This window comes from Astatotilapia calliptera, chromosome 9, assembly GCF_964374335.1.
Source record: "Astatotilapia calliptera chromosome 9, fAstCal68.1, whole genome shotgun sequence".
Lineage (NCBI taxonomy): Eukaryota > Metazoa > Chordata > Actinopteri > Cichliformes > Cichlidae > Astatotilapia > Astatotilapia calliptera.
The window spans coordinates 7807350-7833110 of NC_137430.1; the positions used below are offsets into that span (position 1 = coordinate 7807350).

A 25761-nucleotide genomic window follows, 5' to 3' on the forward strand; every position below is an offset into this window, starting at 1 on the left:
AAATGTTTACATTTCATGCCCTGATTTCTGTTTGATTTCATTGTCTGTGAGTTGAACAAATTCATTCTTACCAACTTTGTGTTTCATTTAAACGTGTAACCTATTTTTAAACCTTTCAAAAATCTGAACATGGCAGAATACCGTTTAATAAAGCAGAATGTGATATTTTGTATCTGACTTATTTCAAAACATACATTGATTTATGTGTGGAAGAAGACAATGTAGCATTTTTTAAAGGCGAGAAAAGAAAAGAGCCAGCTGAGTCTATTATTGTTACCAGACAAGAATATAACTGCACCAAATTTTGGAAGATTAAATACAAGAAATTTTAATCTTTTGACAAAGTGATTAAGTGAAACATTTTGGATTTACTCAGTTTCGAATGATGAGATTTTCTGAAATGTAGATATATTTAAAATAAATACATTTTTAAAATAGACATTGAACAGGATACACTTCCTTTTCAACATGACACCCACCTTCAGAAGGCATGTGACGCTCCTTATTGGCCCACAGTTTTCACTGATCGATGTCTCAGGCCAAAGGGTTGAGTAATGAACCATGACGGCTCTGTAGGCACGTTCACTTATTCAACCTGAACTAAACTGAGAGCAAATTTTGGCTTTTAGGGAGAGGTGAAAGAGATACCTGTAAAGGAAAGAGGAGATGTTGATTCAAAGCAAAAAAAATATGAACAAATGAGATCTTCAAAGTTAACGGAACGCAAGCTGATGAATGATTCAAATGAGTTTTTATCCCAATGAGCTTGTTTAATTGGTTGTTAAAAGCCAGAATTGTGATTTAAATCATAATTCAATTCATCTCCCAGCTCTGTGATTAATTACTGGATTATTAAAAGTATACTCATCACTTCTCGTAGCACAACAATAAACTGTGAAAAATGAATGAATGAAAATCTGTGGTCTCAAAGAATCACCTGTTAGGACATTAAACATTGTTGAACTCGATATGGCCAATTTGTTTGTGTTGAGCTTATTCCTTGGTCATTTGGTGAAGAGGCTTCTGTGTGAACCTGTGATGACAAAAGTGCTGAAATTAAATTGTGCGTTTTTATTTTACTGTGAATGACAAACAGGAAGTTGGTACATGCAAGAATGAAATGTCCCCAGTAAATAGAACAGAACTGCCCTTTTGTCACGGTACTGGCTTAACCATCATACACCCTCTCTGTGCTGTTTGAGTTTTTGGTTTTGTTGTCTGTATTAGAGTTTTCCAGCAACAAAGCTGCCGTTTTGACTTTACTCCCCATGTACAAGTCCTGGTGAGACCTTTACTGTCATTGTACATGTACAACGAAATTGAGGATGCTTCACACCAACTGCAGGAATAAAATATTCATTGTAAGACAGCAGCAATTTAAAAAACAAAAACAGAAATGTATACAAAAGGAGAGAGGAGCACACATTTCACTGTAAGGTCTAGTCCAACGTAAGATCACTAAGTTAGGACAACTTAGTCATTGCAAGTACACAGTAATAAGAATAACCCGATTAATCTCAGTGTGAAATACCAATTGTATACCCACTAAACACCAAGTGCTAATAAATTAAAAGAAAACATTTTTTTCTTACACAAATTAAATGCAACTAGATCACATGATGTTTTTTTCTCATATTTCTAGATTAACACTGCAAATATAATTCAAAAATAATTAACAACACTTCTTGTAATGGAGTTAAAATCCAAATTTTATTTTCAAAACAAAAAATATATCAGCCAACATACTGGACACTGTTCTGCTGCACAACAAACAATATATTGCCACTATTAGAGCTTGTGTTATTTCACTATATTTTAAATGTTATCAATTTTATATACTATATTTTTAGTTAGACAACCTGAAACTTTAAGCTTACAATGAAACTTAGTCTCAGATTTAATTAATCTGAAACTAAGTTTAAGCTTCCCATAACTTTGTATTGCAAGTTACATTACCGATATAGTCTATATAAAATGTATTGTTTACCTACAAATGCAGTCTGTAGTTCAAATGCTTTTTTTGCATTCAAAAAACAGAAGCTAATATTCCAGTCATGGCATTACTGCCAAAATGACTGTCATGGATTTAGGTCGTCCAAATATAAGTTGATTCTGTTCATCTGGACGTACGCTACGATACGTCCAGATGATACAGTAGTGAGGAGTAGATTTCTTCACAGTAGATGTCATTCTAAAAGTGCGGTAACTACGTTTTTAGGATATAATCCACCCACTGTTATCATCGTCAATGCCCTGTACCAACACAGAGCAGAGCAGCTACTTGAACGCTACTCTAACAGAGGTCGATTATCTTGTTAATAATTTTACCTCCTCACTATTTATGACTGGTGAGTAGAGCTACAACATCAACTCATAAAAGATCACTAAAGTGAAATTACACAAGATGAAAAATGACAATATATGAATTTCCTATGAATTCATTATCATGTGAGCCCTTAAATGAAAGTCTTTCTCGAAGTCTGCTTTTCCTGAGCTGTAAAGGACTCAGTCTCACCTGTGAATGGTAAATGCACTGATTCTTATATAGTGCTTTTCTACTCTCCCGGAGTACTCAAAGCACTCTATACAACATGGCTCATTCACAAGCACTTCTATACACAAGTGCAAACTAACCTGCATTCACATCGGAGGGCAATTTGGGGTTAGTATCTTGCCTAGGGATACTCGCCATGCAGACTGGGGAAGCCAAGGATCGAACCAACGACCTTCCGATCAGTAGCTGATCTGCTCTACCACTTGAGCCACAGCCATCCCTGTGAAGAACGCGTGCAGACAGCAGATCAATTATGAGTACAGTGGCTAAATAAATGTTATGTGACTCGTGCGCATCAATGCAGTAAACTTCAATTCTATTCTATTCAACTTGTAATTTCTAGTTAAATACTGAAATCTGTCCTGACAAGAGAAGCACCTTTGAGCTTTCATCATTAACATTGCGCTAATTCCGTGCAACAAAAGTACAGAAACTAAACACCCAAGCAGTATTTTTAAGTTCCAACCTGTGTCACCATTTATGACATTTAGTTTTCTATATGGGGTTACAGGTGAGAATAAAGAGCCATGCAAACTCGGTCCAGTTCGTTCAAAGTTGTATACGTGTTTGTCCTCTACATCATCCCTGTCCTGAGTCTCAGTAACGTGGCTCCATTCCTGCTGCAGTGTGAGCGCAGTTACCTTGTCCCGGCTCCCTCCTGAGTCTGAAATACTACTCAGAGTTGCCAGCTTGTGAAAACCCCCTTTGGCTGGTATTTAGTCCTTCCGTTTGGAACATAATACTGCAAAGCAATATTATAACTAGTCATTAATGAAGCCTGAGTAATTATAAATTAGTAGACCTGAGTACAGATTATGTTCAAACTTGAAGAGTTGGCTGGATTTGTACAAAGTGAAATGGTTGGCAATGAACAGATGCAAGGATATCACTGTTATAGCCTCATGCAGTAAAGAGCATGTATGCTATATCACAAGACACAATAAGATGACTGATCAAGGTTTTCACTACCTCATCAATACGAGGCATTTTGTAGAGGGTCAAGCAGCTGTGGCAGTTGTTTGACTTCAAATGACAACTTTAATATCCACATTTAACTTTCAACTTTTTTCTCAAAATGAACATATTTTTTTCTTAAATCGGTCCTAATACTCTGTTGTAGGCACCTGAGCTGTAAAGTAGGAGCTCAGGATCAAAGTTCCCTGTTGAAATCGAAACAAGAAAGCCAACAAATATACACTCGTCGATCAAGGTAAAGCAGTTTATTTGAAACCAACAGATAGAATATATCTGAAAGACAGTTCAGACAGTTCAGTGAACACTTTCGTTATTAGAGCAGAAAGTGTAGGAATTTTTTTTCTAACAATTAAATGGTCCAAACGAAATTTGATAAGCCTGGAAAAACACAGTTCTTTAAAGTAACACATTACATAACTGCGCTGATCATTTTTGTATAGTCCCTCTTACATATCCAGGGGTGTTGCTGTGATCAGTTTCTAAAAGTGAATAACTCAGCATTCCTGTTAGCCATGTACAGTAGTCGGATGCTGCGCACACAGCCGGCAGCAGCTTCTTGAAGCTCCTCGTCATCGGATCCCATCATGTGGATCAGTGGCTGTGGAAGTATACAGGACAGAGCTGACAACCAGCAGAAGAATGTATTCCCAACAAATCTCATTTACTAAAGAGTGTTTCTCAAAACTGAATTAAAACACCAGAAACACATCACATTTCAAAGCATGAGATGCATTATAATACACCAGTCCACACATCGGTGTGGTTAGCAAAGAAGCAGAGGCAAGGCATTCCTAGGATTTTCCCAGAAAAACCAGAAGATGAAGTGAGCTAGCCTGTGGATGAAAAAGCTGTGAACTTACAGAATAAGTCCGGTTAAAATCTAAAAAACTGCTGTTCTTCTACTTATAACCACATTATTTTGTAGAAAAATACAAAAGCAGTCTGCTCAGTGTCGAGGAGTGTGTGTGAAACATTTGTGTTTCATGTGATTAAAATCCAAATATACATTATGGAGTAGTGTTGCAACTCTTAACTGGTACATTAATAAGGGCAAACATAGACACAGATTTAAAAAGTATTTCTTAAATTGGCACATTCTTACCACCCGTTAAAAAAAATCTAATAAAAATGTAAGTCTAAATGGAGGAAACAAAAAAGCAGTTTGAATGTGACTGAATTTTGGAGTCAGATATCTAGGTACCACAGCACTGTAACTGACCTGAACTACTTCTTTTTCATGCATGGTAATACAGTTGTTGGGATTCCTTGACAGCTGATACAGGGCCATGGCTGTGCTCCGCTGTACCGAGCCTTCTTTCGACTTAAGGTTACGCACAAGTGGTGCCACAGCTCCAGCCTCACCAAATGATGCCCTATTGCTGCCCCACATGCAGCACTGTGCGATGGCATCAGCAAGATGGTGACGGAGCCTGTCATGAGTCTGGAGAGAAATAAGACGCTACTGAATCCCAGACAGCATTTTTTACATTGCCCAGAACAAGTTGTGTCTACTAATGCACCCCTCATTAGCTGGATTCATACAGCAGTGAGTGATTAAAGAGCACCTAAACTCAGCATAAAGACGGTATATGAATACTGACAACAACACTACAACCCTGTTGTTTTTCTCCAGCTGTGAGGTGTTCTTACTGTGTTAGTCAGCTTGGCCAGCGATGGGACAACCCCGAAATCAGTGAGGATTGCCAGATTCTCCTCATCTTTGGCTATTTTGCAGATGGCAGCACAAATACTTGCCAGCACCTCATTGTTTGTTGAGCTCAGCAATTTAACAATCAGTTGGAATCCACCGATGAGCGAGCGTGCAGTTTCTCCTGCATCCTAGAGTCAAAAAGTCTGTTATTAGCTGCAAATGAACACAGAAGATGATCAATAGGGGAGCCGTCCTAAGAATCCAGTCCAGTGGATCCAGTGAATAAGTACTAACAAAGCCCGACCCTGTTTCCAGAAAATATCAGGATGCCTTTTAAAATGTAAATAAAAACAGAATGCAAGCATTTACATTTTTTTTCTTCCATCCATCCATCCATCCATCCATCCATCCATCCATCCATCTTCATCCGCTTTATCCGAGGCCGGGTCGTGGGGGCAGCAGCCTAAGCAAAGAGGCCCAGACCTCCCTCTCCCCAGCCACCTCCTCCAGCTTATCCGGGGGAACACCAAGGCGTTCCCAGGCCAGCCGAGAGATATAATCTCTCCAGCGTGTCCTGGGTCTGCCCCGGGGCCTCCTCCCGGTGGGACATGCCTGGAACACCTCACTCAGGAAGCGCCCAGGAGGCATCCTTGTCAGATGCCCGAACCACCTCAGCTGGCTCCTTTCGATGTGGAGCAGCGGCTCCACTCTGAGCCCCTCCCGGATGGCCGAACTTCTCACCCTATCTCTAAGGGAGAGGCCAGCCACCCTTCGGAGGAAGCTCATTTCTGCCGCTTGTATCCGCGATCTCGTTCTTTCGGTCACTACCCACAGCTCGTGGCCATAGGTGAGGGTAGGGGCGTAGATCGACCGGTAAATTGAGAGCTTTGCCTTTACACTCAGCTCCCTCTTCACCACGACGGACCGGTGCAGCGTCTGCATTACTGCAGCTGCAGCCCCAATCCGTCTGTCGATCTCCGGCTCCCTTCTCCCATCACTCGCGAACAAGACCCCGAGATACTTGAACTCCTCCACATTTTTTTTCTTTTTCATTTTAATTTTTATCTATTATCTATCTATCTATAAATCGATCTATCGATCTATCAACTTTCAAATCACTGAAGTGGACTCTGACAAACAACACGAGTAACTGATGCTTAAATTATTTTCTGTGTTAAAGCTCAATTTAACTGGAATCTACACTGGTCCAAAATATGGATTGGCCTTGCTAACCACACAACTTAGCATAACCTTGTTCAAATATTGGCACACAATAACAACACAAAAATGTCCAAACTGCTGAGCTAGAGGTTTAAAGGTGGTAGTCCACTGGATTTGGACACAGTGGGTACATCAATATTTAATTTACAGCATTTCATAAGTTTATATGTTTTCTATGCTTTTAACATACCACGGTTACAAATGAATATAATGTTATTCTGTGCATGGTTGCTCTGTCCTCTGAGCTACAGCCACCCCAACTGTGTGCCTCTGGAGCTGGTAGCATGTTCAGAGAAGATTTTCAGCTGGGAAATCAGAAGCCATGCCACAGGATATTTACTCAGTCTGGCAAAAACACTGCAGAACTCTTTGGTTTACAGGATAAATATGTGCTTCACTTCACACAAACAGGAGACACAAAAGACCCAGTTTTAAGTCACAGACAACTAAAGAAATACATACCTCTGCATTTTCAATGCATGCACAAAGAGCCCAAGCAGCACTAGACTGAACATCTGCACTGGGGGTTTTTAGCAGCGACCACACCAGACGGATTCCATCAAGCTGGTCAATGATTCTGAAGAGAGAGAAAGACATGGAAGTGTTGTGAGAAAAGAGGGAATGAAAGACGGAATGAACAAACAAATAAACAATTGTAAACACATTTTGCCCACTGTGTGAAACTCCCCACAGTAACTGGCTATATTTTATCATACTAACAATTTTTTATTGGGCTTTTTATCCCAAACACATGTAATGGGTTTATTGTTAGTTAGCACTAATAGATAACTAACAACGTGAATTCTGACATTAAGTTGTATTTAGGTTTAGGTATGTTAGTCTGACCAGCTCACCTCCTAACAGTGACTGCAGGCCGATAGTAAAACACTGGGAATTAAACCACAACCACATTTAACACAGCAGGTACAATAAACAAAGCTTTTAAAACCTGTCATTAAGCCGGGGATAACAGGGTAACCTACCTGCATAATTACAAATGTAAAAAACAGGAGATTTCTTGAAGCATCAATGCATGACCAGTTAATGATACCGTGTTTAGATCCTTGACTTGATGTCATTCTTTTGTAAAACGGTATGACCGTATTGTCAAGAATATGTGAGTGTATGAATATATGAGTCAGACACATCACATTTTAACAGGCAGTTTGTCTTGTGTAAATTGTACTTGTGATGTACAGAAAGAGACAGACTTACACCATGTTATCCTTATTTGTTGCACAGGCACCCACTGCTTTGGTAACATTCACAAGCAGCGCCTGGTTAGATTACAGGAAGATGAATCGGTAAAGGAGCAAGTTGTAAACATGGCATCACCATTAATGCAAAAATAGAAAAAAAATCTAGATACCTGGTTTGGGCTTGTGAGCAACTTAACTAGTGGTTTGATGCCTCCAAACTCACGGATGGCAGCCTTGTTAGCAGGTATCTGGGCAAATTCTCCCAGGGCTCCCACTACATTGACCAAGACTTCTTCGGGTTGATCAGTTAGTAGATTCACCAAGATCTCCAAGGCTTTGTACTCTTGAAACCTTTAAGGAAAGAAGACAAAACTGGGGTTGTATGATATCACTTAGAATAATTTAGCAATTAATTATATTAACCAAAGAATGTAAACAACACTAAGAGTTTAGTAGTGTTTACCAGGTTGTGCTAGACTGGGAACTGTAAACATTTGTGCTACCATTGGCAGCAAAAAAATACATAGGTGGAAAGTCAGGGGATGAATAAAGTACTTCTTATCTCACTTTTTAATCCATTCACTAGTCTGAACCATGTCTGGACCACGGTGTGAAGTGGTTTGAACAACAGACTGATGACTATCACTATGTCTAGAACCCCATGCAGGGCATACTACTCAAACTTAGCATTGACTTAGTTGCATCTGCAAGCCACACTGCAACCCACCTCTACTCCCCTTCTCCTTTCATGCCGTTTCTGACTAAATCCAGCATGAAATACTAGGAAAACACATGCATATCTACAATGGGAAGAAAACCAAGTCAAAAATAAATGTAAAATGTCAACAGCCAGCACACTGTGTGGCTCCAGTTTTGCCTTTTAACTGCACCATGGAATCAATGTCTGTATTATCATTAATCAAGAAAATGGCTAATATGTGCTGCTGTCCAGACCATGTAAATCATCAGTCACAGAAAAGAAAAAAACATCCTGTTGTTTGCAGTGGGCCACAGGGTCTCATTTGACCATGAACTTAATGACGGAAAAGAGAAGAAAGTCGACTTCCCTCTCAATACTCCTGTAACAAAACATATTCAAAAATGATTGTCATTTCAGTACGCCACTCAGCCTGTGACTGATTCTGAAATGAGCGCATGCCCCTAAAACCCTGTTACCATTAACAGCCTTTCCTTTTTGACAGTAATGGCTCTGTCGCTTCATTCCAAACTTTTGCCTGACCTAGACATTTCAACCTCCTAAGACCCGCACTCCTCTACGGCATGCATTTTTCATTTCTCTTTGATATTTGGTCACATTGGGGCCTTATTTTTGTTTTTAAGAAAAATAAGAGCCACATATGAGGATATTCGTTTAAAATTTTGATAGAACAGTAGCAGTATAATGTCCTTGTAAGTGGATATCAGGCCCTTGTCGAGCAAAATTGAGTATTTTGGTCTAAATAACCCAAAATGTGATGTCCAAATATGTGGACGCCAGGTCCTAGAAGGTTAAGTGATAAGCCTGAGAGAGTTCGAAAAAACAGATCCACTTACACATTCAAGTGGGAATTAAAAACATTTGCTGTACATCATGCTGGTTTCCTCCCGAAGAGGCGGCCAATTTCACCTTCATTCATATCCAGCTGTGCATGTCATCCAAAAAACACAACATAACACAACACACGGAAACCAAACCACAAAATGAGAGAACGCTGTCAACCTTTGTGATAAGTTAAAGTTAGAGTGAGGACAACCAAAGTGTTTTTTAGTCTTTGTAGTGTCACTAAATGTGCTTTACATAAGATTAATGGCATCATTTCTTCTCCCATGGAGGTTATGTACGTGAAAGTGTTTGTGCGTGTGTGCATGCATGCATGTCATTCTTTCTGTAAACACTAAAATTGTTTTTATAATCCTTATAAAAATGTCTAAGGCTGTAGAGTGGGGTCATGTTTACTATCCATTAAAGTTTGGCTAACATCCTCCGAGGTCTCAAAGGTTGAGTTGATCATTAATTGGTCAAAAATTGGTAAATAGCTTCAAGTGTAGAGTGTATTGTCAACATAGAGAAAGTACCGTACAAAGACCTATTTAAAACTATGTTTGTTACTGCCATTGTTTGTATGATAACAGCATATAAGAGATTCTAAATATCACATTACTTTGGACCTCTCACCTCTCTTTCATGGTCAAATGTTCATAAAATGTCTTTTATGTCGTAAACTGCTTAAAATTCTACTGCCATTGTTTGTAGTGGAAACATTTAGGAAGTGATACTGGCATATGGGAATTCTAAATATTACTTTATAGTTTTCATCCAAATATCATGTAACATTTGACCTCTGACCTCAGTTTCAAAGAACAAAGAAAACGATAGGAACAATACTGTTTCCTTGAAAGTAAATACAGCCCAGAGAGTGAGCTGCCTTGGCTGAGGTTTGCACTGTCTGAGCGCTTCTTCTGTTATTATTATTATCATTATCGGTAGCTGGATAACTGTTTTATAGTGTGACAATTCATTAAGTGAGGCAGAGACCCTGTACTGACAACAAGTGTTTTAAGCTGCTAAATTAGTCATGGCCAGTTAAGCTTTCATTGTGTCAGTTATGATATATGAAGTGCAGAAAGCCTTGTGAGTGCTACTGAACCCTTTTTCTAATTATTTTTAGAATTCCACTAAAATCTGAACTACACATAAGAAAAAATGCATTTTCTCACCTCAGGAAAAAGCTTTCAACTTCATATAGTACTTTTTTTTTTTTAAATCATAACAATTATTACAACAGACTAGCTTATGAGTTCATTTGCTAAACTGAAGGGAATAACCAACACATCCTGACGTCTATGCAATCAGCATCCACGCTGATCCTTTTGTTTAGCTGTGGAAAAAACTGAAATCTATAAAAATAACATGTGGTGATGGTATAATGTCCCTCATGCACAGAAGTCGGCAGGATGCGTTCTATATCCACCGCTGCTACTCATGTGTTCACAGACTGCATCATTCTGGCAAACATATGTTCGAAAGGCATGGGCATATGTGGACGATTCAGTGTTTTACTGCTATCAAACTATTTCATCAAGAGATTTGTCAAAGTCATACTAATCTGTTACATCTAATAAGGAACACTAAAAAGTTATGAATACATTGTTCTTCGTGTCTCTTTTATATTCTCTTTTAAAATCTGTGTGTGTTAATGAGTGGTACCGCTGTGCTGTCTGAGGTATTCATACTTAGTTACATTCTCCTGGCTTATGGAACATTTCCATATTGCTCCGGTAGCAGCAGCCAGAAGTTGCTTGTTGTCTGCTTTATGCAGCAGTGAGACCAGTGGCTGCAGACCTTTATACTTGCGCACCAGGTCACGGGTTTGCTTATCCTCTGCACACTGCAGAGCAAAAAGAAAGAAGTGAGAGCTATGTTAACACTGTATAGAACTCTTTTAGTCCAAATCCTTTATTCTCCAATGGATCCAAGACACAGACAAGAAACACGGTACCTTAAAGATAGCACTGGCACAGTGCATTTGTAGCTCATCGTTGTCACTGCTTAGGTTTCTGACCAAATCTTTGATCATGCCTAAAGTCTGAATGTCATTCCTGTAGCTCTCCTGTAGTGACACAAGAATAAACAGATCACATAACCATGAATGAACCATGAGGTGCTGTAGGGTTAGGCTCAGTGTGTCTCAGGCAGCAGCCAAGAGTGAAGGCCATGGAGGACCAATTGGTGGCTATTGAGGCTGGCGACTGAGTCCCAGCCTCCCAGTCTCCTCTCTAGTGGGGAAGGAGCCTGAACTAGTGTGTGAGGTTGAGAGATACTGGCTAGATATAGCCTCACCTCAACACATGGCTTGAGCTATGGAACCAGTCTCCTAGAGAAGGACTGGACTCTGTTCTAGTCTAGAGTTGCCTTCAATGGGAGGTGGTGGGCTGCGGTGGGCATCCTTGAATTAGAGTTTTAATCAGTGGACAAGAGCGTTTGATCCCTGCACCTGCAAGCCAGGGAATAGGTCCTGGATGTTGTTTGCGCTTGGAGTACCCAGTGTACCCATAGTATCCACCCTTCTTGGAGTTGCTGGGTGGTGTGCTCGACAGTGCTCTGTCTGGAGCCTCTGTTTTCCTACTAGGAGACTTCCACACTCATATAGGCAACAATAGTAAAACCAAATGGTGTTCTGTTATTGGACCTGCACTATATTGCCAAATGTATTCACTCATATCCAAATCACTGAATGTAGGTGTTCCAATCACTTCTGTGGTCACAGGTATATAAAATCAAGCACTTAGGAATGCACACTGTTTCTATAAACATTAGAAAGAAAGAATGGGTTGCTCTCAGGAGCTCAGTGAATTCCAGCGTTGCACTGTGATAGGATGCCACCTGTGCAACAAGTCCAGCCATGAATACTTCCTAGCTACTAGACAGCCGACAGTCAACTATTAGTGGTATTAGCTCAAGAACAGTGCATAGAGAGCTTCATGGATTTGTTTTCCATGGCCGAGGAGCTCCAATTAAGCCTTACATCTATAAGTGCAATGCAAAGTGTTGGATGCCATGTTGTAAAGCATGCCTGGAGTGAAAAATCATGCTTCTCTGGCTGGAAGAGTCTGGTTTGGTGGTTGGAGTGATACTTGACTAACTGCACTGTGCCAAGTGTAAAGTTTGGTGGATGGGGGATTATGGTGTGTGGTTGTTTTTCAGGACTTGGGCTTTGCCCCTTAGTTCCAGTAGAAGGAATTAAAAAATTTTCAGCATACCAAAGCATTTCTGACAAGTTCATGCTTCCAACTTTGTGGGGAGAGTTAAGGAAAGAATGACAATAAGTCAGAATTGTTTTGTGCTCATCCAGTGCTCTCCTATGTCATACATTTTGTTCATAACCTTTAAGCACAGAATTTGTATGAACAACCAAGCATCGGAAAGTTACGGTTCGTGGCACCCAGTATCTCATGTGGTCTTGTTGGCTGCAGGCGGTGGTCTCCAGCTCACACTGGAGCAATTCACAGTCGAGCATGAACCAGTGAATATGAGAATTAACTCCTACACGTCTAAGGCCATGGCCATCAGCAGAAATAGGGTAAATATTTTGACCCCTCCAGATAAGGGGCTCGTTGCTGTCCCAAGTGGAGGGATTCTTGTTCCCTTGATTGAGGGAAGACAGGGGCAGAAGATTGACAAATAGATTGCGGCTGCTGTACTCGTCCGTCGTGGTCAAGAGAAAGCTAAATGTGAAAGCAAAGCTGTCGATTTACCGGTCTATTTACGTCCCTACCCTCACCTATGGTCACAAGCTTTGAAACTAGTAGAAAACCAGCAGAAACTAAAAACTAAACATTTTAAAACAACAACAAAGAAAATGTAAATAAGAAAGTTAACTCTGAAACTAAATTTTAATTTTTTTTAAAGTTAAAATGAAATAAAAATAAAAACTAATTAGAAAATGCAAAACTATTATCAGTTCTATAAATGTATTTACAATAAAAAAGAAAGGGAAATTACTGGCATTGTCATTTAATAAAAATGATTTGCAGTATTTGTTTTAACACTTTGAATAGATGTTTTAATTTGACGACTTGTTGTCAATCCTAGGCCCCTCTCACCTCTGAAGCACATTCCTGTAGGGTGCCAACCACTGGAATAAGCATTTTCTGAAGTGGAGACTTGAGCAGGCGTCCCAGCAGAGGGATACCCCCAGCCTTCCGAATGGCCTTCTTGTTCTTGGTGCTCCTGCTGCAGCTCCATAATGCTAAAGCCCCACAACAGGCCACCTCTATATCCTCCTCCTGGCTGGGAGTAAGGCTGGCGAAATTAGGAAGGCAGTCCAGCAGCTTTACCTGATTGGAGATATAGACACCCCAAAACTTACATGTATATAAACACACAGATGAAGCTGTGTGCAGACAAGCAAACACACTCTGTATTTAATCTGATATTCTCTACATATAAGATCTGTGAGCCTAACACAAATTCAAGAACTAAACTCAAAAAATTTATTTGCTAGATTTGGGTAATAATTGATGGTTCCAGATGGAAATAGCTCATTTTTGGTCATGATGGGTGGGATTAAAGTTCTGTTACTAGAACATTTCATTCAGGGAGAATTAAAACAACAGAGAAGTTAGGAGTGGAAAACTGTCAGGATAGATGTTGATGCTGAAAAGCCCAGTGTGACCATTTAAAGCCATCATTCTGTGTTCATTTGATTTGGAGCTGAACAAAATAAACAAGACATGGTGGCTAAATTAGGAAGGCAGTCCAGTCAAAGATCCCTCCATCAATAATCACAAATGCAGGTCAGAGGATGTAGGAGACATTCTATCTGGTACCCAGCACCCACTTTCTAATTTTAAAAAAAAAACTGATGACCACTATCAGGCATCTATTGTGTGAAAAGGGAACATAATTCTTTACTTCAAGGAAGCCAAAACAACAAAAAAAAACCTTTGAACTATGTTAATATATGGATTTCATCAGAATAAAACAGAATTTTTCTCAAAGTTTTCAGGTTTTCTGAGGTTATTACAAAGAAATACTACATCATAAATAAGCTGACCTGTGTTTTCAAGGAAAATCTGCCACTGTTGGACATTTTTCGTTATTACCAGTACAGAAAGATCAGGCTCAAATCTGCAGTGTTTTTTCCTGCTGCATTCCTCACCATGGGATTGTAGAGCTTGAGCCATGTCACACTCTGAACTTGCATTTTACTGTGCTTACACTCACCAGTTTATTGATACCACCATATAACCTGACATTTCTTCTTGCTCTGCGGAACTTGGCCACGTTAGCGATGGTCTCGGCAGCTAAGGCCTTCAGTTCCTTGACTGGTGAGTCCAGGATCTTCACTATGCTCTGCACGCCTTTCATGTCAACAATAACCCGACGGATTTGCGAGTTGTGGCTGATGGTTCTCAGTATTTTTAGAGATCCGATCTAATCACAAGAACACACATTAATATTAAATATAACCAGTTAAAAATTATGTTTGTTTTATGATAAAGAAACTTATGCCTACAAGAGGTCTCTAGTAGCCAAAAAAGTAGCAAAACTTTCCACTAAAAGTAGATAAAATGTTGCAGTACAACCCAGTTGAAAAGCACCAACCCACACATCTCATTAGGAATGCTATAGAATAATTGCTACCCCATTTTTTAAACAGCATGCTTTCTACCTTGCACTCATGTTTCTGAAACTAAAACACAGGCTGGCACACATGGCCAGCTCTGTTCATGCCAGCAGGCCATGCAGGTCCAACTTTGTCATGGCAACTCACTTTGCATTTGTGTTCATCTGTATCCAGCAAGTTAAGGAGGACTTTAAGGCCACCTGTGTCCTGGATAGCCATTTGGCATGACTCCTGCATCAAATTAAAGTCCATCATGGCACAAAGAGTGTCAACAGTGACTATCTGGTCACCATCCTGAAACAATAATTTTAAACACAAATGAATTAAAAAGTAGGAGAGGAGGAAATAACATTAAGAATTCTCCATTCTCTTATACTGCTCTTCCCTCTTACTCTGTTGTTTTTTTTCATAATGCTACACATGCTGGAGCTGTTTCATTGATGCCACAGCCTTGTACTTTAAGTGTTTAGCGTTGTGCTGGTTAACACTGATAGAAAAAAAATGATTTGCTGAATTCCTGGTGTTCAGTTTGGCTCATGGTAGGTTTCAGCATCTAATGGTAATGATATTATAAAATGACTACTGGGCAAACTATAAATAACTGTGCTGTGTGGCGTCCAGACACACACACACACACACAAAGAGGTTTTTGTGAAACCTGAGTTTGCTTCTGTTGTGCAGAGTGAACTTATCATACCTTGAGATACTTAACCAGTTTCTGGATTTGCCAGTATTCAGAGGGCAGGTCTGTGTTAGTCTCTGGATGGCGATATGGCTGCTCCTCTTCCTCTTCACTCTCAGTGGAGCTCTCACTGAAAAGTTCCCCTGGCAGGGCTCCTGCTGATGTCTTCCTAAAATACACAAGAGCAACTTCTGCCTTTTTAATTAGACATACAATCAAAACCCTATATGTCTAACGTCTTGGTTGAATTTACCCCAATTGCAGATCTAGAGGAAACTCTTAAAAGGAAAACTTACAGTTTCTGGGAAGACACGTGTCCAGGTGAAGAAGATGCAGATAATTCTGCTTTCGTCTTGCTCTTGGCTCTTTGTCTTAGATTTTTGTGCTCATCTTCAGAACTCTTAAGGGGTTTATTTTCCTCTGTTTTACTATAATGAGGTGAAATAAGAGTCATTATAGCTGCTTCATGGCTACAATCAGATCCCTTGCACTTTTAACCTCTGCTTAGTTTAATTTAGCCCAGCTGCAGTGCAAGAAGGAACCCTTGTAGGTTTTGACAAAAGAGATCTTACCGTTTTTGGGAGGACATGTGTCCAGGTGAAGAAGATGCAGAGAATTCTGCTTTTATTTTGCTCTTGGCTCCTTGTCTAAGACTTTTTTCCTCCTCTTCAGAACTCTTATGGCCTTTATTTTCCTCTGTTTTACTGTAATGATGTGAAATAAGACTCATTATACCTACTTCTATTTTGAGATGGTCATTTTTCTGGCATAATCATTATTTAACAATTCAGGACAGGGTTCAGCATTTTTTAAGCAATTAAGATTAAAAAGACCAGTTTCTCCTCAGATGGGTACAAATATCCTGAGGTAAAGCTGCAACAGCTCAGCCCTTGCTAGATCTATTTATCAATCAAAGACCAAATTTGATAGATCTTTTGGGGATTCTTTTCTCATACTTATTCCTAAGTTTTGTGTTTAGCAGAGAGCAAAGAGGGTTTCCCTTGAATTTCTAAACCATATAACGATGTTTTTATAACATCTTAGCAGATACACTAAACACATGCATTAAAGACTTGGCATCATGGTCATCAAAGTTCATCTGCTCTTCAAGAAGAATACCTGCAATGCAATGAATATTCAGAAGAATTCTTAAGTGAGGAATCATCACATACCCACATGTAGACAAGATACCACTTGGTCTTGGTTCATATATGTTCCTACGTGTTGTGTGCAGCTCAAGCTGTAGTTGCTCATTCACAGTCTTTTCCTTTTTTGTTGATAGTTCTTGAACTGCAGAAGCCTGCTGGTAAGGGGGAAAGCGAGAAGTTGAAGAATGAGTGTAAATACCTCTTCCAATTTGCAACAAAACAAGCGAAATTTGACTGTAAAGTGCTTTGTAGTCTGACTGTACATTTCTCAAATTCTTGCTTATATAAAAAAAGCTATTCTGATTAAGCTGATTAGCATTTCTTTGACTTCTTGTCAATCAGCGTGCTGTATTTTCCATCCATTTTTGCAACTCTATGTCTGACAAAGTCTTGGTCATGCCACTCAAGGAAGACTCATATAAAAACCACGAAAGAGTAAAAAGTTATAATTAAAAACACAAAATTGACATAAGAGCCCGTACTCAACAATATATGGACTTATTTATTTGGGCTGTGTTTGTGCATTAGCTAGAGCCAAGCATGCCCAATTGCTTTTTTCATTGGCTTGTGTTTTATAAAACACAAAGTGCTATTGGAAACGTATGTCAATATACAAACCCACAGTTTGACTTTACTAGGCTAACCAACTTTCTCCAGTTCTACTATATGAGAAATGGACAAATTCGTACTTGTCTGCCTGGAACTCAAAAGTACTACAGGAAATTAGCCCTGTTGTTCTCAGCCAACTTTGGTGGTTTCTCCCATTGATACTTGGGGACGTCTAGTCCATATGCGGCACAGATGTTTCCTATACACAATGTCTCTGTGCTGTCCTTTTTTTGCTTTTAGCCTTTATTTGGACAGATGCAGTGAAGAAAGACAGGAAAGCAGGGAGAGAGAGAGGGGGGTTGGTTTCACGGACTTCAGGTGGAGACCTCAATGCACTGTAAGGAGTTTTTTATGTCTTGGCATCAATGCCACCTATCACCTCCTGTGGCCAGCTTATTATTCCATCAATACATATGCCCTATCAGCATATGATCTTATTCCTGCTGTTCAGTTTGCTTTTCAGAACCTTTTTTACCTTCTAGAGGTACTTGGCTATGGCAGGCCTTCACTTCACCTCAGTTCCCACTGGCCTGTGGGATAAGAAGGTACTTGCAGCTGCACTTTTTATCTGATATTCTATCTTCTAGCAAGTTTGGATCACCTTCCCTCTCTTTGCAGCTATTCGCCTACACGTTCCCAGTCTGAATGACATCTTGATATCCTCGCTAATGATCCTGGTGATGTAATGTTCCCTCACTGATGGGATTTTGCCAGTGAGCCGGGGGACTCCTGCTCTTGGTTGAGTGGCTACTTGAGGTTGGGCACAATCTTTTTCCTCTGATAAAGATTAGATCCTTCTGTCCCTGTAGGCAGCTGGGTATCAACTAGTTCAATTCTGCTGGTCTCTTTTACTACAGTTGGTTCATTATGTCCATATTGCTCACTACTGTTTCCACTGTGCAATAGCCTCTTAAACTCCAGCTTCATCTTTTATTGATGTCATTGCAGTGAGCTGCCAGGTGCTTCTTGGGCAGTGTGGATGTTGGCTTTTGTGTTCATCCATAGTTCCCACATGTGTTAAAGATAACTGATCTCTTACTGCATTGGCTGGAATAGTAGCATCCATCAATTCTGTGTTGTCAGTCCTTGTCCATGTATAAGGCATACATGGACAAGTAGTAGTTCCAGTAGTCCACTTATCATCAGTATATCTGGGCATATATACAGATGTATAGTATTGCACTATTGCAAAAAATTCACATTCATTCACTCAGCTTAAATGGCTGAGAGTAGTACAACATGCTAATATAAACTGGGAGTTGGTGCAGACTATTGACTGATTAGCAAAGTCTGATAAAAAGTAAAAAAAACAGGGACACTGCAGGTTCATATACTAACAACTGCTCAATCATTGAAGTCATGTCCAGAAGCATACCCTGCTTTGCTGTCTGTTTGGTCTCTAATGAAATTTTTTAGCCTGGATTACAGAATCCCAACTCTGTGTACAGATATGAATCACACAGCATCAGTCATAAAATCACAGGATTAGAGAGAAGGTTCATAAGACAAAGAGGCATTTGAGAACCCACACACTTTTGCTTAGAGAGTTACAATTCACAGCAAAAAAAAAGACACACCTTAATGTGTTTATGTTAATTGCTATAATTCTACTCTACCTGGTTTATTTTATCAGCAAAATGTGGAGATCTGCTCTTCAGAAGTGTTACCAGGTCTTCATAAGCATCACTTGTTCGCTCATATCCATTCTCCTCCCCCTCCTGTTTTATGCCCTGTGAAAACAAAGTTAAATTAACTTTTTTTTATTCCAAAAACCACAATTTATTGTGGCTCACATGTCAGCTGTTGTTAGTTAAAGTTACAGTTGAGCTGAGGTTAGAACATATCTGAAAGCTTGTGTGAAAATGAAATGATTATGTTTTAAGTCATATTTACATAGAAATATAAAAGATCACAATGTGGACCACACTGCCTTTCTACGGAAGAGGATTAGGACCACTGGAAAAAGAATCTGAGAAAAAAGTTAGAATTCTGACTTTTTTCTCAGAATTCAGGAAAAGAAGAAAAAAAAAGACGTGCCCACTTTTTTTTTTCCAGTGGCCCTAATCCTCTTCCGTACCTTTCACTTCTAGTCTTACCCCATTGAGAAAACTCCCAGCAGTGCTACAGGTAATGTAGAGGGTTTCAGTGTCACAGGGCTCAATCACAAGGTAGCAAATGTCACCCTGCACCTGTCTCCACAGGGGGGCACGATAGCCATTTGAAAATTGAAAGTCTGAAAACAAAAACAAGAAAGCCAACTTAATAACCTTGGAAATGGTTAAAGGTACAGTCCGTTGATTTTCGAGTTTATTTCACAGAAAAAAAGAATTCAGCTTCAAGCCTCATCTCCTGAACTCAAGTTAGGGTTCTAACCAGGGTTCATACGCATTTTTGAGCATCAAATTCAAGCACTTTCAAGGTCCATTTTCAAGCTTTTCCAGCACATTACCAAAAAAAAAGAATGCCTGTTTCACTTTGCATCACCTCAGTAAGACCATGTAAAAATTAAAACAAACCATCTTAGGTCGACTTAAATGTACTTTGTGCCTCTTGTTAAAACAGAGAAAAATGCACCACACAAAAATACTGAAAAAGGAAATGGTTGCCTTATATGCATATAGTATACAAACTCAAACACATTTCTCTTAAAAATTAAGATATGCAAATGTGAACAAATGAACTTGTTAGAGATATTCATCTCCACTTGAAAAAAACAACAACCCCACAAAACAAGAAAACTGCACCAAACACCACAATAATACACAGCAAGGCCAAATTAATAAGTCTCTTATCAGGTATTGATGCTTCTTTCCTATGTGACACAAAAATAGGAGACAGATGTTTGTTTTTTTTAAGCACCCATGCCCAGAAAAATGGGGGCAAAAGGGAGGAGATCGCGTTTAATCGGTTATAACAAGAGGTCAGAAATATAAGTGCCGACGTGAGTAGTGTCCATAGAAACCTCCGAATCTCAGCCAGAAAATCATGTAAACCATTTCAACAACAACCAAACAAAGCGAAGATACCAAACAGTTAAAAGAGCAGCTATGTCACCATGAATCTGTGGACAGGTAATATCCATATTTTGATTTATGATTTTCTGGAGTTAAAGGTGTTATATGCTATAAAATACTTTTAAATAAATTAGGTGAAGGGACTTTAAGAATGCACAAGCATCTACCTAAAATCTATTTATTTAGTCTATCATCTGTGATATAATTATGCAAAATTATAATGTGTTGTTCATCTCCCTTAAACAAACAGGCAGCCTTAAAGTATGAAATATTAATATATTAAAACACTTAAATTTCTCTGCTGTCTTGCTCATAGAGGGGCTGTCTGATTGTTGAGGTTTTCTCTGTATTATTTTAGGTGCTTAGCTTACAAAATAAAGGTGATGGTTGTGATTTGGCACTATATAAATTGTTTTGAATTAAAGTAAAAATATAGTGTGTAACAATTTTCTTTTTACGCAAACAGTAGTTGAACCACACCAGCTGGTGCAGCCAGTCTAAATTTCATGTTTTTGATGTTTTCTACAGTAGCTAATCTACTGACATCTAACAGTGCAGCATGATATCATTGGTTATGATGTCTATAGTTATACTTGCAATATAAATCGGATTTGAATGGGGTTTTTTTTGTTTGTTTGCTTTTTCTGTAGAATAGAATAAAATGTGTCATTATGTGTGCATGCTGCTAAATGCAATGCAATGAAGCAAAATACCTGAGCTGAAAAATGACTTTGTAAACTGGAATCTGTCTCTCATGTCTTTGAGAGCAGCAGAACACAGCTTTTATGCAGCATTAGAGTTAACAGTGACTGCTTTCCTCGTATTCCAGTAAAATGTGGAACTGATTCAAACCTGATGTGTATCGCAGCGACTTCAACAGCCCTTTATCCCCTCCACCGCAGAACATTTGAAGGATTTCCACTTCATTCTTCACTGCTTTGGGGTTCAGCCTTACTTGTCTTTTGTGAATATTAAGGAAAACAAAACAATAATTCATTAGTAGTTACTTTTTTCAATATGCTTCCTAGTCCAATCAGATAGGCTGTTTCAAATGTGCTTGAACATGTCTAAATGGAAATATTGTGGAGCACTCACTCTGATATGTCTTTAAGAAGCTTGTCAAGGATCTGTTTGTCCATGTCTTGGAACAACTGAAACAGTTTGACCTTGACCTCCAAGTCCTTAGATAAGCCTTCCTCCTTCGTCCTGTCTACCACACTTACTGCATCGTCATGGGCTTCTATCGCCAGGTCAGAGGAAAAGCTCCTACCAAGAATCTTAACCAGGGGCTCTTTGTTTTCTGAACAACAAAAGAGGGGAGGTTTAGCGATTCAAATTCAAATGCTATGAGTTGGATTCATTCTGAACTATAAAAACAGCTGGCTTTGACTGTACTTTGTTTCTTTTCAAAACTAAGCTAATATTATCTCTCCATAACAAATCCACTGGCAGTATGAAATAAGTATTACTATATTCATCATGTGTCCATCTGTTAAAGAAATATATATTAGTTCAGAGAAAGAATTACCAATGGTGGCATAATTGGATGGCTGTACACAGTAACAAGGAGGACAAACACATTAAGTCTGTGGGTTATGGAAGAATGCTGGTGGTTGGACTGCTTAGGATGCAAATTGGACTCAAATTTACCTTCTAGACATGCCCGAACCTCCACCAACTTCTTATCATCTGCCAGATGAAGCAGTTTAGAGAGCTGGCTGAAGCTGCGTACATAAACAGTCGGTGGAGAGAGCTGCAGGAGTGGATGGCCCTCACTATCTCTTTCGTGGGACTGAACATCTGAGTCACTGAGTAGGAAATAAAACAAAAAAGAAACTTTAATTGCCTGAAATGCTTAATGGAGATCTGAGTCTTTGTTTTTGTACTTCTGATGAAATACAGTGGAACGTTCTCAATCTTACTGAAGCTGAAAAACAAATTAATTACAGTCCACATGCAGCTTTGAGTATGTCTAAGGTAAAAACATTTGGAGACCATGGTGACAGCAAATCCTGCACAGACACATAATACTGAGAGCCAGCCAGCTGCCCACTTCATGATTAGACCAACCTGATGTCGTAGTCTGTTTTGAAATCAGACGGCACTAAAGTGGTACTCCACTGGAGTGGCTCCTCAAACACATGTTCAGCTTCCTGTGGGTGTTGGGAACTAAAGTGCTCCACAAAGTGCAGGATTTCTTTCAACAAGGACTCATTCATTGGTGTGGATGCCAGCTTTGCAGTACTGGAGCTGACCATGGTCCATTGGGCAGCCCTGGTCAATGATATCCCCATCGCTGTGTCTGGGATACTCTAAAACTTAACATTAACAAAGGAACCATTTAAAACAGCCTTTTAAGTCTTGGTTTGCTTGTTGGATATGACAGGAAATAAATAAATATTTCTGGATGGATTCATGGATAATTTAAAAAAAAAAAGAAGACAGATGCTTGCACTGGTATCATGATGGCCATAGTGGGTCATTCAAATAAATGGCATGTACTATATACACTATATAATCCCCTCCCTCCTCCCATCATTATTATAGCTAAATACAATCTAGAGAGCCAGACCCTTACGTCTGTGTTAGCTGCAGAACTTTAACAAAAGAAAGACATATCCAACAATCAAAACTCGCTAGAGGACAGCAATGCAAAAATAAACAAGTAATGTATTATAATAACGGCGTTAACGAGACTGTGAAGAGCACCAGCACACTTTCTTGGGACAGGAGTGACTACAGTTAAGCGTATTTTTATGCTACAGAGTCCCGTTATTAGAAAAGCCGATGGTCTTCAGCTAATATTAGATACAACAACTGAAACCACACCGAGGTATTCCTCATTAATTCACCATGAAGCAAGTCTCTTCCGCTGTCTGTCATGACGTTATGACTATCTGTTTTTTACCTGTATTAGTACAAACTTACCGTGTATTTTAACTTGCTTTACAACACCTTTACTGGTAGCTAGTCAACCACAGTGTCCATAGAAACAAGACCACTATCGGCTCTAGTAAGTGCCCCTCCCACTTTTGTTGCCATGACACTGGTAAACGAAACGGCAAGCGAGTTAAGTCAAAATTCACAAAACCAATTGTTTCAGTTGACACATGACGATAGAAAACGACTTTTTATATAGAGAAGAAGAAGAAGAAGAAGAAAGGTGGTGTCAAGTGTTGTTGTTGTCACTTACTGAAGTTGGCAATCTTTTCAGCTGCTGGTGAACATGTTAGGAGCCTACAAGTCATGTCCTACGACCCAATCACTTACTGTATTCAAATTCAAATTTTATTTGTCACATACACAGTCATACACAGCACGATATGCAGTGAAATGCTTAGACAACTGCTCGTGACCTAAAATAAAAGACTATGAATAGGATAGGAAATAAATATGAAAATTAAAAAAAAAAGAAAGTTAAAAATAAAATAACTGTACAACAAAATACACAATATAGAAAATATATAAGAATATATGAAGAAATATAGAACAATAAGAGCAGCTGTACAAGTAATAAATGGTAATGAAAGAAATGTAATGTCCAGGGTTGTGCAATCCACATATTTAAGTGTCTTGTGCAGTGCAAAAATGCTTAAAAGTGATTTATTTAAGTGACGTGTGACTAAGTGAGTGATTTGATTAGATGACCACGCAGTGTAGTTGTGAAGTGCCCACTAGTGTAAACAAATGTCCGGAATGTCCAGTGTGTGTGTAAGAACCATATGTGTGGGTCAGTATTATGTGGTGATGTGATTGAGAGACCGTATCGCCTGCGGGAAGAAGCTCCTCCTCAGTCTCTCTGTGTTGGTCTTCAGGGAGCGGAATCGCTTTCCTGACCTCAACAGAGAGAACAGTCTGTTGTTGGGATGGCTGAGGTCCTTCACAATCTTCCTGGCCTTGGTCCAGCACCGTCTGCTGTAGATTGAGTGCAGGTCAGGGAGCTCGGAGCGGATGGTGCGCTCAGCTGATCGCACAACCCTCTGTAGAGCTCGTCGTCTGTCCTGCATGGTGATGTTCCTGAACCAGGTTGAGATGTTTCCCGTCAGGATGCTCTCTATGGTGCACGAGTAAAAGTTCCTGAGCACCTTGGAGGGCAGTTGGAAGTCTCTCAAGCGTCTGAGGTGGTAGAGACGCTGACGGGCCTTTTTCACCACGGTGTTGATGTGACAGGACCATGACAGGTCCTGCGTGATGTGAACTCCGAGGTATTTGAAGCTGTCCACTCTCTCCACTGGGCACTCGTTGATGACAGGGGTCTGGTAGTTCCTCTCCTGCTTAGTGCTGAAGTCCACTATCAGCTCCTTTGTCTTACTGACGTTTAGAAGGAGGTTGTTCCTCTGGCACCAGTTCTCCTGTACTGTACTACTTTGTTATTTTAATGATCACAGAAGTGTAGTAAACGTTTCACGGATAATATTTGTGTTTAGTAAGTCACATAAACCAGTAAAATAAAAAGCTATGAAATGTTCAGGATTTAGCCTGTGGAAGGTTAGTGTGTAACAAATGAGATAATTATAAAAATCACTCTGTGTGATAGTTTGCATGTGAGAGGTGTATGAAAACACAGCTGCTGGGTGATCTTATGTGTGTTGGGAAATAATTTATAATTGTGATTTTTTCATGAAGTTATGGCTATTGCCATAACTTGGCAATAGCCATAACTATGGCTATGCCACGTGTGTCTCTTAGATACAGTGAGTACCAAAATGCCACTGAAAATTTGTCACACTTTCTCAAGGATGATACAGTTTGATAACCTCGAGTCAAGACCTGCAATATGTGTGATGACAAACTAGCTGCCTTAAACTAGCCCACTGAATGAACAATGGGCTTTGAGGTCGGTTCCATAATCATTAATAATCAAGGAACTGACCTCACAGCCCATTGTTCTTTCAGTGGTGCTAGTTTCAGTCATTGTTCAAAGGTACTGTTTATAAGGTTGTGAAAATCCTGCAGTCAGCTGAGACTCAAAGTCGTCACTTAGAGGAGTGACAAAATGTTCCTCCCACTGAAGACGCTACGTCCAGATGAACAGAACTTTTGGGGATTTACTTACTTGGATGACTGAACATGCATCAAGACATAGCTCCCATAACAGAGGTGTGGGACAAGTGGGTAAAGGTTCTTCAGATTTTAGATTTTTAGTGAGTTTGGGTCATTTTTGACCCTAGGCGTGTACAGGACATGAGGACAACAGGAGGGCTAGAGTGTCTTCCTTAAAAGATGCAAAGCAACTTGTGGTATTAACAATTTAAGAGAAAATTTGGTCAAATACACTTACTTAGCACCTCCTAAACCCATCACTGTGCAAGCTTTAGACAGCCTGGAGGTGCTGTTGCCAGTACCCAGTACATCTCCGCATATTAAAAATGAGCCACTGACCTTGATTGCTTTTGGGGGGGAAAAACGTATTTGCCCATTCATTCACTTGTGCGTACAGCCTTGGGAGTGTGGAGGGTTAGTGCCACATTACTGTATGTGAAAGCAGCCATTTTGTGTCCCCCTTTACTCTAGTATCCTAATTATGAAGCAGGAATGAGTGAAAGACATCAGCAGCAATGTGTGGACAAACTGAGTA

General features: G+C 39.6%; 1 protein-coding gene across 4 annotated transcripts; it reads right to left on the reverse strand.

The window, feature by feature from the left end:
• Positions 1-302: 302 nt before the first annotated feature.
• Positions 303-23324, reverse strand: odad2 (outer dynein arm docking complex subunit 2). Of its 4 annotated transcripts, XM_026180224.2 has the most exons (23): positions 23112-23324; positions 22254-22501; positions 21834-21991; positions 21279-21483; positions 21036-21142; positions 19266-19402; positions 18786-18899; positions 16585-16715; positions 15985-16116; positions 15709-15840; positions 15428-15581; positions 14878-15024; positions 14328-14537; positions 13205-13438; positions 11101-11211; positions 10835-10989; positions 7771-7951; positions 7617-7678; positions 6864-6978; positions 5180-5368; positions 4749-4970; positions 3980-4127; positions 303-648 (listed from the first exon to the last, which is right to left on the reverse strand). In XM_026180224.2, exons 2-22 carry the CDS (start codon positions 22475-22477, stop codon positions 4002-4004), a joined length of 3246 nt encoding a protein of 1081 aa, XP_026036009.2. In that variant the 5' UTR covers positions 22478-22501; positions 23112-23324; the 3' UTR covers positions 303-648; positions 3980-4001. The 4 variants fall into 4 exon arrangements, with proteins under 4 accessions (XP_026036009.2, XP_026036010.2, XP_026036011.2 ...); XM_026180225.2 differs by lacking the exon at positions 303-648 and having other exon boundaries at positions 3760-4127; positions 22254-22495; XM_026180226.2 differs by lacking the exon at positions 303-648 and having other exon boundaries at positions 3760-4127; positions 16585-16712.
• Between the last annotated feature and the right edge of the window lie 2437 nt (positions 23325-25761).

Excerpts from the sequence above, each read along its gene's own strand:
- odad2 (XM_026180224.2), bottom strand. The coding sequence starts at position 22,477 with ATGGGGATATCATTGACCAGGGCTGCCCAATGGACCATGGTCAGCTCC. Across the intron at positions 21,992-22,253 it reads AAAACAGACTACGACATCAG|TGACTCAGATGTTCAGTCCC; the intron begins GTTGGTCTAATC and ends TTTCCTACTCAG. Across the intron at positions 4,971-5,179 it reads TGGCCAAGCTGACTAACACA|ACTCATGACAGGCTCCGTCA; the intron begins GTAAGAACACCT and ends ATTTCTCTCCAG.